This window comes from Lates calcarifer, unplaced genomic scaffold (genome assembly GCF_001640805.2).
Source record: "Lates calcarifer isolate ASB-BC8 unplaced genomic scaffold, TLL_Latcal_v3 _unitig_4810_quiver_2585, whole genome shotgun sequence".
Lineage (NCBI taxonomy): Eukaryota > Metazoa > Chordata > Actinopteri > Centropomidae > Lates > Lates calcarifer.
The window spans coordinates 1-14,376 of NW_026117121.1; the positions used below are offsets into that span (position 1 = coordinate 1).

A 14,376-nucleotide genomic window follows, 5' to 3' on the forward strand; every position below is an offset into this window, starting at 1 on the left:
AGATTACAATAACAGAGACTGTGCTGTTCCTGGTCCAGTACACATCCAAAGAGTTCGACCGGTCAGAGAAGACGGTGGCCACTGGGGACTGCTGTTACCTCAACCCATTGGTGCGCAGGACCTTCCGCTTCCTTGGTAAGTCTCAAGCATGTGTCTAGTTTGTAACTACTGTGAGGCAGTACAGTATTTTTATACCCTGTGTTTTTAGTCTTACAGTTGTGTCTAACTGCAGAATTTTTGTGAATGGCGACGCTCACCAAAACCACCAACATCCACTTCTCTGGTCCACTCCACTGGTTTCCCTCCCACAATGCAAAGACAATGCAGGCTAGGTTCACATTTATCCATGACCTTACTTGACTTTTCTGGAGCTTTCAACTGCATCTCATGATCTCTCTGGATGGAAGGGGCTTAGTTGTCATAGAGACCACTAACCGTGTTTTTGATTAGTTCAGGAGTGGATATGCAGCACAGCCTGAACAGCAGCAGAAACCTGTATTCAAAGGTGAACAAAGTAATTTCCACCAAGTGGATTGTTAAAGCCTCCGGTCCTTGTCAGATAATTTATTTTAGGGGAGTTTTCAAGCATTCCTAAATGCGTCATCATTTGTTACATTTAATTCACATTTATTTGTTATTTCACACTCTGTTTACTTTATTCTTGATTTATTGCTTCACTGCCATCTGCAACACAGTTAGTTCTTATTTGTATTTGTTCTTAAGTGGCAGATATGTGGAATTCAAGACAGCTTGTCTCATCCATCAGTTGTCTTGTATTTAGAATTTTCTGTCACATTTTCTTGACCCACTCCTATTTTAGTCATGGACCACTTTGGTTTAAGACATTTTTGTCACATAACTTCACTTCAGACTATCCCACTTCATCTCTGTCACGGTTCAGCTCTATACTGTCACAGTTTCAGGGTCCCTTAATGTCACTGACACTGCTCAGTTTGTGATGTGGTCATCTGCTGCTTTCTAAAAGCCAGACTTCAAGCTCTGGCCTTTTAACTCTTGGGTGACGTTTCTGTGAATGAAACATAACCATAAATAGAGGCAAACAGCAATAAAGCAGTTTAGCAGCGCTTGTTATGGTAATTATTAAATCTCTTGAACCACACACCTATTCATGCACAGGTGGTATTCATCAAGTTGAATCAAGTAGTTAATGATAAGTGTGAGCAGTTACGAAGCTTTGCTGAATAAAAATAAAACAAATCATAGTGGTGTAGTGTTCAGCACTGTTGCTCACAGCAAGACGTTTCTGGGTTCACACCCTAGTTGGGCTAGCGATTTTCTGTGTGGAGTGTGTTCTCCATGTTCTCCTTGTGCCTTTCAGCAGCTACTCCGGCTTCCTCCCACAGAGGTTAATCTGCCACAGAGGACAGATTAGGTTAATTGGTGTTTCTAAATTGCCCCTTAGGTGTGAATTTCACAGGGAATGGGTTTTTTTTTTTTGTCTCTATATGTCAGCCCTGTGTTAGACTGGTGACCTGTCCGAGGGCGTACCCCGCCTGTCACCCAGTGTCAGCTGCGACCGAGTGGTATAAGTCGATAAACCACGCCGCTTTTCAAAACACACATTTTCCCCAATGCACATGCAAACACGTCTTCCTGCAGGTGTGTAGTAGCGCAAACACTATAGGTATACAAACGTGCAGACATGCATTCCAGCAGGTAAAAACAGCAAAAGATACACACACGGAGTCTCGGTTTGTCAAACACACACATTGCAGCCTCTCCTTGTCCTCTCTCATCCTTAAGTGAGAACAGCAGATAAAGCTGCAGAAGAGGATTATTACCTAGATCCCTGAGGGGGAATCCACTTGGTGGCCTGGCTTTACCCTCGCATTTACACATCCAGCATGCCATTCATGCTGCTCGTTAATGTTAACAGGCTTCTCATTCCAGGCTAAAGCTCCTTTCATCCCTAAGAGACTGGAATTGGTTATCATGTATTATACACTGGTACAGTGTTATATCTGAATAAGGCTTATGTCTTAGTGTTAATTGATGTCAGTTTTAAAGAGCACTGTGCGATGACTTTTCGCTAAAGAAGTCTTTTCCCTGCAAAGCGGAGGAAGGAGGATAGACAGCTTCAGCTGCCGAGTTTGCTTTGTATCTCTGTGTCTCTGAGTCCCATTTCCCTGCTAGAGGAAATATTCATTGAAGAAATATATGGTAATCTAGTCTTGCAAAACCAAAAGAAACAAAACTGTTTGTTCTTGAAGATGTTTCTCCCATTATCCGAAGGGTTCAGTGAGTTCCAGTGACTGCTAGGGTGTAATTGGCATTTTAATATCAACAGAACCACATAGAGTAAAATATTACTTATTATGGAAGTGACTTGCAAGGTATATGGGAGCCATTCTTATTATCCCATTTTACCTTTCAAGCCTTCAATCAGCTGGAGGAATGTGTATCATTAGGATTTTATCTTTATCTTATCCATACCTTTATCAGTAAAAGAGAATGAATTCAGAACAGGGTTAGAACAGATTGAATTTTTGAACGCAACTAAGTACTCTTTCTAAATCAGCAACAGAAAAGTCAATATAAAATCATTATCTCACTACAGAGAAATCTGAAATGTCAGTAAAATCAATTCTATTCCCGACATCAAAATACTTGGTGAAGTTTATAAAGACTGAAGAATGCAGACATTAGTCAACATCAGGCCTTCCTCCTGCCCTCTTTCCTCCCTCTGCTGCTGTTGTGATTCACTGTCTGCAGTACAGCTGGTAGAGGGAGGGAGGGCTGGTTTGTCTCAGCCACTAAAGTTTACAAGAACTGACCAAATTTTAAGATTCAGTTACACCTCATACAGACAGCTTTTGTTTTAGCCTCTTTGTAGCACTTTGCTATTACCTTAACCAGTGCACTGTTGTTGTGTAAAACATACCGAGAGACTGCTGTGAAATGATCGATTTTCTACAGTTTGTTGAACTGGTGGTTTGATAAAGCACTTCTTGGTCTTTACTTTTTATGACACTGACAATAACAAGCATAGTTGTTCAACTCCAGTTAACTCACTTCACCTGGTTCACTGTGTCCACCGCTGCCTATCTGCTCTGCTGACTGCTCCGTGTGTGTGTGTGTGTGTGTGTGTGTGTGAGCACGCCGGATGCACTGATGCAGAGAGGCCCGAGATCAGCGTGACCATAAATGATAAACTAGAAAATCAATATGTAGCTCATGCTGATATCGTGGCTTGTCGCCACGAATAAAGCCACGTATAGCAAACACTGGACCTGACCTGGGTCTAAAAATGGTCGCAAATGTAAGAAAATGGTCATAGTCTGGATCCCTGAGATTTAAGATACAGGTAACCAGAAGGAGTTTCCTTTATAGGGTGGCTGTGCATCCTTCAAGTCGGAGTAAGCTTTAAAAAAAAATGTCTGCCGACCAGATCTGTCTAGAAGCAAAAGTGTTTATAGTTGTCAAGAATGGCCATACTTTAAGGCAGGGCACGAAGCCAGTCATCATAGAGTGGAGCTGAATGTGACAATTGCACAAATGGAGAAAATGGTGAGGCATTTGCAAGCTTTGCACTCGGCTAGTTCCAGTTGTTATGTCAGGAAAGAGTAGGAGGAGGAGACTTTGGACCCTGTTAGACGCCCCAACAACCACTTTGGCTGGATCGTACTGGGACCTTGAGAAGCTTACAGTATAACACCTGGCTTAGTTGGTTGAAGCAACTAATTAATACGTCTCCTAGAGTGGTTTCCCAGGTATATCCATTTGGAAGGAGACCCTGAGGCAGTCTCAGAACAAGCTAGAGCGATAGCATGTCCCCCTTGGCCTGGGAAATGTCTTAGGATCCCCCAGGAAGAGTTAGGGGATGATCAGGCTACCATACTAAATGCTCGGCCAGACCGGAGTGGCACAGCAAAGTTCATCCACAAGTCCTTGTGAAATAGGTGGTGTTGGACAACTTGCTTGACGATGTCCTAATGTTAATTCAGGACACATACTGTACATACTGTATGTATATTATTGATTTCTCTCTCTTACCTGTCCATTCTTCTTTCATGGACCAGTTTATATTCCAGCAAAGTGGCCACAGTGACGCCCAACCTTTACCACAACTAGACACATGCAATTCCCTGTTCAATGAGGGGTCGTTAGAAACATTACAGGTGCACTCACTTTCAGTTTGACTTCCACAAAAGAGATTCAGCAGTTTGTGTGTAATCTGTCTCATGTTTCATGACCTGTTGAATTTTGTTGTAGTGGTGGTGTGAATCTGAGTAATTAGTTTGAGCGAGTAAAATATTATCATAGCTGACGGAAATGGATGGACAAAGCTATAAAAAGAAGACTCAATCTGAGTTCATTTAAAATGTGCTGGGAGGTGCTGATGTCATCCAGCGCCTTTCCCATCTGTGGCACTCAGGGTTTGTACTGCTTGCAGGGCTTGAGAGATGGAAGCAGTTGTCTTTTTAATGTTAGGGGAGGGAATGCAGAGAGGTGCTTTTGCCCTTAAACTAAATGCTTACAGTTCACTGAAGCAAACTGCATAAGAGGTGCAGCATTCGCCTCTCTTTACCAACATCAGCTAATGGGTCTGTGGTGAGCTGTCAGTGCCTCTTTACAGCAGCATTAGTAACAGCAGTTATCCCAAATTACAAAGCACTATTTAACATACACAATCTGGAAATCCAATTACATACAGTGTGTCTGCCTGTGTGTTTTACGGTGCATTTGATCCGTGGCTATTGATAACTACTTCTGGCAGGCTTGTTTGGCACAGTGAGCAACAGATGATTGAATCCAGTGGAGATTCTGCTGTGCTGTGTTGAGCGGTCGGGTCTCCTCGCGCTGCCGAACTCCCTCACGAGGCTGACAGCTGCTGCTCGCCTGCTTCTTCCTGAGTCTTAAGAGCCAGGCCTCCTGACCGTGTTTTGACTTACAGTGTATGTGGAGGGATTTGTGTGCATGTGGGATCAGAGGGCATTATTTCAAAGGTCTTAGAGCCAGAGGCCTGCTTCTCTTGTGAAGTAGATATATTACAAATGATCATAATATTGAATACAGATAGGTGATAAATGAAAGGAAACCCAACGTAACATATGTCTTATGCTAAGATATTCTACAGTTATGGAACATTTGTAGTTTCATCTAGTGAAGTGAGTTAGTTTTTTTGTTTTTGCCCATTACGCTTCACCACCCTCAGTTCTCTTTGTCATAAACTGTGTGTGAAACTCAACTGAAGGGATAAACAGCATTCTCCTGAAAAATATTCACTGATTTGTTGTTTTGATGATGGGGGTGGAGAGGGCTATTTAACACATCACTCAAGAATCTCTCATAGGTTCTCTTTTGGGTTGAAATCTGGCAACAATGAATTTTCGCATTCTTTTGAATGAGCCACTTTGCCTTGTGTGGATGCATCTGCATTTGCTACATTTTTCTATTCATTTAATCAGGTTTTTACTTTAATTCATTAGCTGTCTTTATTTGTCGAGGTGTGTGAAGCTGTTCAGTTGATTAATAAGGCATGTCCAGTAGCATCTGCAAATTCCAAAATATATTCACAGCACATCGGCTTTGTTTTTAGTCACAATCTGTGTCACAGTATTGGTCAGTGGGTTGGTCAGTCCTTTGGTTTGGACTGAAATATAGCAACAGTTATTAGATGGATTGACATTATATTCTGGACTATTGTGGTACCCAGAGGAAAAGTCATTTATATTGTGACAATCCCCTGACTTGTCCTCTAGTGTCACCAGCATTGTGTATTCAGGGTGACATATTTCTATTGGATGTGATGCCATGAAAGTGGGTACATCCATTCCTGTTTCCCCCAAATGAAGCATATTCATTTTGTTTATCACCTCACTTTTCCTCTAGTGCTCTTTTCAGGTCAACATTTAGATTTGTCCTATACTTTGGTTTATGACTAAGTATCTGCAAACAAATGATATTCCCGTCAGCCTTAGCCGTATCTTGTGTTTAGTGCTACCTTGCAAATGTTTGCATGCTAATGCAATATTAGATAAGACTAAACAACTAACTTCCCCACTTCATAAAAAAAAGCACATTTCATTACACTGGATGGGATGCATCTGTGACACCCCTGCAGTGAACGAGACAGTTCCAAATGGGGCTGAGTCTTTTTCAGCTCGGATTCTTCTGTCCTCCATAACATCTTGACATAACATCTAATAGCCAGTGGGTGTTTCCAAAACAAAGGAACACAATGATGAAGAACGGATAACGATCTGTACTGCTAGGGATGCATTATATTGTGCGCTGAGTGACAAACTCGCGTTGAGGATGACACATCCAAACAGATGGGGAAGCAGATGGGAAAATGAACAGCTGTGTGTCGTATGTGACATCACCGCCCATCTCAACCTGAGAGAATGCCTCTCTGCGTTTGCTTTCGTGAGATGTTCATTCATTTTTCTCATGAGAACAATCCCACCCATGATATTTATCCCTAGATCACATTATGACCTTAAAATGTTTTTGCTAGGTACAATAAAGATTAAAGATTCAAGGATTTATTTGTCACATACTTATATTTGTGCTGTAGTGAAATGCATGGGTAATAATAATAATATGTTAGAAGCTGTTCAGCACTTTTGACTGCATCTCAGTCTGTCACGTGCTGCCTTGTGTCAGTGTGAAGCTGTTACTCTTTCACCCAGAGTGCACTGTTTTGTCTTACAGCTGTCATGCACAAGCTGAATTGTTTCAACAAAGCTGCTCCCATATCCTCTCTCTCTTTGTGTTTTTTCTGGCCTCTCTGTCTCTTTTTGCTAATGTCAAGCACGCCAGTGTTCACACGTGACACGATGCATGTGCGTTCTTGTGCTGTGCATATGTATTCCTGCGTGTGCCCGTGTGTGTGTGTGTGTAGTCATGCACATCGGTACGTACACTTGCACGTACTCGTTGCCAGCATTTACATCTGCTCGGGAGCAGCTCAGCATCATGTGAGCCCGGCCATCTCGCAGCTCCACTCCCCTTTCACTCAGGCCTGGCGTTGCTTTGCATAATGACTCACAGGGCCGTGCTGTTTGAGAAAGATTAAATTTAGAACACAGCCGAGGGTCGTGGTACTCTCTCACACACACTCAACTCCAGCAGTGTGCTTTTACCTTCATGCATTTTAAGGCTTTGCTTGTTGAACTTCAGATTTAGGAAGTTCATGCACACCCCCCTCTGTCAGTGACATTATGTAAAAGAGTTTATGTAATATAAATGTGAGGCTAGCCCCTTGGGAAGAGACAAGGCTGTTAGTTTACAGTTTTAAAGTGCACCAACACTTTTGGTAAAGACCTTTTCTTTTCAATGCTAGTCTGTATATGCCCTCACAAAAATCATTCTCCAGCTTTTAGAAATGGCACATTTAGATAGTAACATTACTGTAGAAAGAATTCATGTATTTTGATGTACACTACAGGATGTTTTTTGTCTGGGTGGTGCAGTGGTTAGCACTGTCGCCTCACAGCAAGAACGCTCCGGGTTCGAGACCCGCTTCACCTGGGGCTTTTCTGTTTGTTCTCCATGTGCCTGCATGGGTTCTCTTTAGTTATTTCAGCTTCCTCCCACCATCCAAAGACATGCATGTTAGGTTAATTGGTGACTCTAAATTGAATGTGAGTGTGAATGGTTGTTTGTCTATATGTGTTGGTCCTGTGATGGACTGGCGATCCGTACAGGGTGTACCCTGCCTCTTGCCCCCCGCAACCCTTAACAGATAAGCCATATAGATAATGAATGTTTGTGTCTGTTGAGATGTATTGATTAGTTAATCATAGTATCATAAATTATCTCTATTACTTTGCCATGAGAAATGCTAGATTCCACATTAGTCCCTGACATTTTTCACGTTTTGTGTGAAGTAGGTGTCAGGAATCTGTCAGGAGTTCTGTGTGTGTCCTTCCCATGTGAGCATGTATGTGAGCCACAGACATATGTGTGCACAGAGTGATTTCACACTCTAACCCAGCATCCCTAGAAATCATGTCTGTACCACACAATTTACACCCAGTGCCAACACTCAATGCCAATGCAAAAAGTAGAGTAGAGAGCAAGAGTCCGTGCTGTTTTGTATGTGGGTTTTAAAGTTGAGGTGAGCCATTGCAAGGCTCCTAAAAGTTTGGAGGCTGACCATGGATTTTTGGGTTTTACGAGGATGCCAAATCATGCCACAGATATCTCAGTTCTTGATTTACACAGTATATAATTCACTGGAGGCCTGTGTTGTATATACACGCGACACTCTGTACAACCGCTGGGCCAGCAGGGCTGCCTCACAGCTACGTATTTCACCAAGAGCTGTCCTCTGTAATCAACCCTCAACAGTACCACGGAGCTTCCCCTGCCTTCCTCTCCCACCTCTCAGCATTAACATTTTATAATCTATGTCACACTCCTCTGTCAGTAAGGGCAGCGTCTCCAGAGACTGCAGTGTTGCTGATGTTAAAGTGTTTGTGGCTGCTGAATGCAGCACAGCTCTTCTCTGACAGTCTGATTCCACTCAGCACAGAAACATTCCTCTTGTGTTCCCCTGGTTCGGTTCGACCTCCCTCCCCAAGGTTGCTGTGCACCACTCTTTGAACGAGTTCTAAAAAATTGTCTCTCCAAATGATAATCCTCAGCCTCCACAGTGTTTTCCTCCATCTTTTATGCTGATTTCTGCTGCTGTGTTTTTGCTCTAAACTTGTTTTTCCCCATTATGTCTTAATCTATATCTTCAGTTTATTCCAAACAAACTAGACGCATTAATCACACCGCTTACTATGCTGGAACTTCACATTAAAATTGAACTGTAGGTGAAATTAATCAGTTAAATCAACCACTGACATAGAATAGGAAATTACACTTTAATTCATCTAATCTAAGTCTAATCTGGGACCTGCTCTTTTCACAGAGAAGATGAGCAACAAACAAACCTCTAGGTACATTAAGCAATCAATCACAGCCCTGCTTCCCATTGTTAAGTATCACATTTTAATAGATCCTAAAAAAAATAATTAGTTGATTAATTGAAACAATTTTCAAGTGTTGAAGTGTTTACAGCTGTTGGTGTAATGTACAAAACAAGTCCTCTTAAACAACCATACAGGTCCCTACCCTCAGATACGGCTTATCATTTCCACATTCACTTTATGTTTACCTGGTGACTGAGGTATTTCCTCCTGCTGAAGTGGAGCAACTTCTTCATGTGTTCAATGGGTGGTGTTCCTCTCTACGCTTTCCTTATTCATTTATATCAGTACTGGAAGCCTAAGTGCTGTAGTGATGCCCACTGGCAAAGCTTATCAGCAGTCTAAACTTTAAACGGGAAAATGATGCCGCTGTAAAACCACATATACTGGCACACTACAAAAGAGAGCAGTGAAGACAATAAAATTAGCCTAAATCACTGGAGAGATTTTAGACTTGTATGATTTCATTAGCAGTCAAGCAAAGCATATTTGAAAGGATTAAATACTGATTAAATATATGTACAGTCTGATAATACCTGCAGCTGGCCAGAGAAACGTACCCATGTACAAGTGCTGGGTTCAGATGTCCCCAGTTGAATTTTGCTTAGAGGGAGTATTTTTTCAGTTGATACTCTCGGGGCTTTCTTTACAAGAACTATAGCCAGTCTGAGGTACACAAAGTCTGTCAATTTCTGTCAAGGTTACTTGCCATGCTTTCTGCTCGCAGAAATGGTTGATTTTAAGTCATTTGACACTATTATTTGATTTAATGTAGGTTTTTATTAAGCAAGCCTTGGGAGGTCTGATGCTGATGTGAATGTGATATAACTCTCTTCATGCCAGCAACAAAGCCTCACTGTACAGCTTCTAAATATGATTTCTTTTGGTTTTCAGAACACTGACTTTCGAGACTTTGGACTGTATTTACCTTGTCTGATGAGATAGAGTACAAACAAATAATATCACTGGTTTAAAAATGTCTTGATTTCTAATATAATCATTATTTACTGTAAGGGATTAAACCTCATCAGCAGCTTCTCAATTGCCAATTGTAGATGATGGTAATATGTGTGGTAAATTTGCTGTGGTTTTACAATATGGAACACTAGTAATCTGAAATTAAACAGACATAAAAGTAGGTAGAAAACAGCAGACATCCATTGGCCTAGCACTGCTGTGTAGCGTCACTCACTGTAGTGCAGGTGGCCAGAAACTGGCAGTGGGTTTTGGTGGTAATGGTACCAAAATTGACAGCCTCGAGACCCTGGTAACCTGCACTTCCATTAATAATTAAAAACAATAATGGGACATAATACACATTTTATTTCAACAGTATTGGGGAGTAATTGATAAAGTAGTTTATCTAAATAAATGTTGTATCCAGTGATCAAGATAAGTATACTGAGTACACACAGCTGTCACTAATGAAATAACCACATATTTTAAGACTTGCTGTTGGTTAAAAGCTGCATTTGAGCTGATTTGATTTTCTTCATGCTAGAGAGGTGGTTTGAATCCAGTTCAAACCTTCCTGCCTCCTTCCACAACAGTTCAACAAACCTATAAACAAATTATGGGCCACTGTACCAAATATTACAGGAAACCATCCACACAGGGAGCGAGAGAGGTGGGGTGTTAATACGACAAAAAAAAATACCCATGACTCACCTCAGGAGGCTGTGGGTGGGGGATGTTACAGAACCCTCAGCACCCCTACTTTCTACAACTCCACGGGAGAGCGTCATCACAGTGTTGAATCTTTTCTATCACTACACCATCTGTTGAATGCTGCTCTCCTCTGTAATCTGGGTATGGAGTGAGTGAGTGAGAGTTTGTCCAGAACACCCAAACATCCAGCACTGTCAGCCATATTAATGAGCTCTGGAGACCATCACACAGGTGAACAAACATACAAACAATCCTGGTTTACCACTGGTACTCTTCCCCAAAATTAAGGGGTGAAAACGATGTTCCGTGCTTATGCTCAAAGAGAAAAAAAAAACAAAGAAATTTCAAAATGTTTCAGATGAATGCATTTAAATGCCATAATGAATCCACACTTAAACACTGTGTCCGGCCCTGTGACATTGAGCTTAGTCACATCTTCATATTCAACACTCCAGACCAGTGTGCTGAGGTCTCTACCTGTGACTTGTGTGTGTTTACGTGTGTGGTAAGCACAGGGGGAGCCTGGGAAACTGTGATAAGTCTGAGACTGACCGGGTTGTGCATCATGCTGCAGCATTGTGGAGACGCTGGCAACGGATCAAAGAAGAGTTGCATTGCTTCAGCTCCACTCTCACTCTCACACACACACACACACACAGACAGATATACACTAAGACAGGAGGATCACGTACACCCAATAAGCATGTGTACTGAGACTCCAGAGCACATACACATGCATGGCTAAACAGTGGCTCTGCTGCACATCGTGGCGTTGTTTGAAGCAGGCAAACTATATTAGATTTATGCCCTAATAAGCAATTTTTGGTCGTCCGTCTCTGTGTTCCCAAAGCCAAGTGGGATGGGTTAGGGTGGGGGTGGGGGGTGGGGTGTTAGCTAGCGAGTGTAAGTCATCCATAAAATGCAGAGTTCCCACATTTCCACGTTCGCGTTAGTGAAAGTGGGACAGCATCGGAAAGGCGAGTGAGTCACACGACACTTGACAAAATCTATTTGATGCTTGTTAAGAAATGGACCTGTCAGCATCTGGAGCATCACGCCGCTCCTCCTCCTCTGTGTGGCTGATGAGGATTGAGAGAGGAAAGCCAATGACTTACACGGTGACATTTTAAACAAGAACTTGTGTGACAGACAAAGAAAGACGTGCCTTGCTCAACGGCCGTGACGCCTCGCTGCCTGTTTTCATGATTGTCTCCCCTCCTTGCTTCAAAGCCTGGGTTGAATTAGTTTGCAGCAGCAGCGGCGTGAACACTTGACAGTGACTGGAAAAGCTGCTATTGTTGCCCCAGCAAATAATGCATCCTGGAAGCGTGTGTGTTTGTGGCATGGTGAACACCTCTCTCACTGTGTGTGAGAGAGTCTGACTAAGCACCTGTTTGGTAATTTAGTGTGACAGAGGGCCGGGCTCTCGTAGGAGGGAAGCAATTATTTCTGTTAAAGCCCTTCAATCACAGAGACGTAAAGCCTGGCTGGTTTGGTTAAGAGCAGTGTGAATGGGCAGTGGCACATAGGTGACTTACACAGTGTGTGTGTGTGTGTATTTGGTATGGGTGAGCGGTGGGGGATTGTGTCTTTGGTACTGAGGTGTCCCTGCAGACAGTGGGCCCGCCTTATGTAGCGACACAGTGCAAGGAACAGCAGGTCTCTGCTGTGAGATAAACAGGCTTCGTCTGCTGTTAGAGGGAATCATTCACACTGAAAATACAAGTAGGTTGAATGATTTATGTGCCATCCTTGTTGTTTTATGAAGCACTTTGCCAATGTCTCAATGCGATGTGTCTTTTTTTAGGAGTTTAGAGAGAGGGTAGACAGTGGAGCTGCAGACAGAGGTTACACTGACTCAGAAGTTTCTGTAAAATGTAAAACACAATCCATCATTTTGTGGGATAAGAATGCAATTGCTACCTCTGCATCGTTGTTAATATGAATAGATAGATTTACAAAATGAGACAGAATAAAGCAAAATAGCACAGGAGTCAACTTGCAGTAATGGCCGATAACAGCACAGTAGTATGGGTTGTATCATTTCCACTGTTCCACACCACCAGGAACAGCCTTGTTTGATGGTGGTGTAAAAGGCTGGCTGTCATAGACACACCAGGAATGCCGTTGAGGTCAGTGGCAGCAAGCAAGGAGAACGGGGGGAAGCAGCAATTTGACACTGCTGTCTGAGTTTAATATGGCTCACAGTGTGATAATGGCGACTACAGAAACCATGCCAGGAAACATCTCAAGAGCTTATTTTACTGGTATCTGAACCCATTCAATCGAGCATGTCTTCATCAGCAGTAAACAATGACCTCCAGTCAAAAATGAGTTTTGCTCATTGCGATGGATGTTTGAGCTTCACTGGGTAGAGTTGAATGATGTATGTACAGAATTTGACTGTTGGCTGTTTTACATTCATCAGCTGAAGGTAGAAAAATGTGTCTGTCTACGTCTTAGAGCAACATCAGCAGCAAAGTTTGATTATCTAGTCAGAGCCAATAATGTTTATCATAACCATTTCCTGTACTGTACATGGACGTGTCGTTACAGTTGGTGTGTAACAGCAGAATGAAGGGTGTAATGTGGGTTTTTGGAAGACACAACACACTTTAACACTAGTCCTATGTGAGAAGAGAGTTTTTTCGTTGTAAAAGTGAAGTACATCAGCAGAATGTGTAGCTTGTCTATCAGTCACACACTCCTGTCAGGCTCTTGGAAGTGGTCAAAATGATTTTCTCTGGCTGGTAGCATTTTTCAAACTGTCTTTTTTTCTCTTTTTGAGCTCCTCGTCTTATGTAACAGCAGTAATTCCAGGCTGACAGATAATTCAGGAAAAACGTTGGGAGATGCTTTTGACTCGGTTTTAGCCGCCATCAATTTATTTTCCTCTATGGCAGCAAAACAGACGGCTCTGTGAACGGGCTGGGATGCATTCAGTCGGAAAAAGTGTGTGCAGTGTGTTGTCCAACCACATCGGAAATCAAGTTTTTACAGTTGGTCTGAACAGTCACGCTTGAAGGTGGTGTAAAAAGCTGGCTGTCATGGAGAGGGGGAGGACGTAATATTGTTTAAGTAAAGGTAAGTAAAGTCTTTCTGTGAAGACACTCATAGTGTTGCACACGACTGATGGACCTCAGTGGTGGAAATTAAGCAGATCATAATATAGTTCATGATATCAGCAAATATTGCTTGTGGTGGGGCATCTCATTGTTTATAATTATCTCCACCTCACTCTTAACATCTTTTTTTTTTTCTTCACAGGAGTCTACACCTTTGGCCTCTTCACGGTTGACATCTTTGTCAACGCAGGCCAGGTAGTGACAGGTAACCTCGCCCCCTACTTCCTGACGGTCTGTAAGCCAAACTACACGGCACTGGGCTGCCAGCAGGCGCTGCGCTACATCAGCCACCAAGAGGCCTGCACGGGGAACCAGGATGACATCCTGCGGGCCCGTAAAACCTTCCCATCCAAGGAGGCCGCACTCAGTGTTTACGCTGCGCTCTACCTGGCTGTGAGTTACTCATTTACTGCTCTTCTCATAAACACTGTGGTTCAGACTAAAATAATACTTATTCATGATGGTTTGTAAAAAGAAAAAAACAAACCATCATTTTCAGTTATTTGAATTTATCACATATATTTATTGAAACTGTGCTGCTGTTCACAGTTGAAGGCAGTACATTTACAAAACTTTTTTAAAGGATAGTGGAAAATGTTGAACTATTCCTTTAAACTGCCTGCCAGAATGAGTAACTA

General features: G+C 42.4%; 1 protein-coding gene across 1 annotated transcript; it reads left to right on the forward strand.

Moving 5' to 3' along the window:
- Positions 1 to 5: 5 nt before the first annotated feature.
- On the forward strand, positions 6 to 14,131 carry LOC108902344 (phospholipid phosphatase-related protein type 5; the record flags this gene model as incomplete). Its single annotated transcript, XM_018704199.2, has 2 exons — positions 6 to 135; positions 13,881 to 14,131. Coding segments are annotated over 2 exons (381 nt in total), but the record flags the coding sequence as incomplete, so codon positions are not given.
- Positions 14,132 to 14,376: the final 245 nt, after the last annotated feature.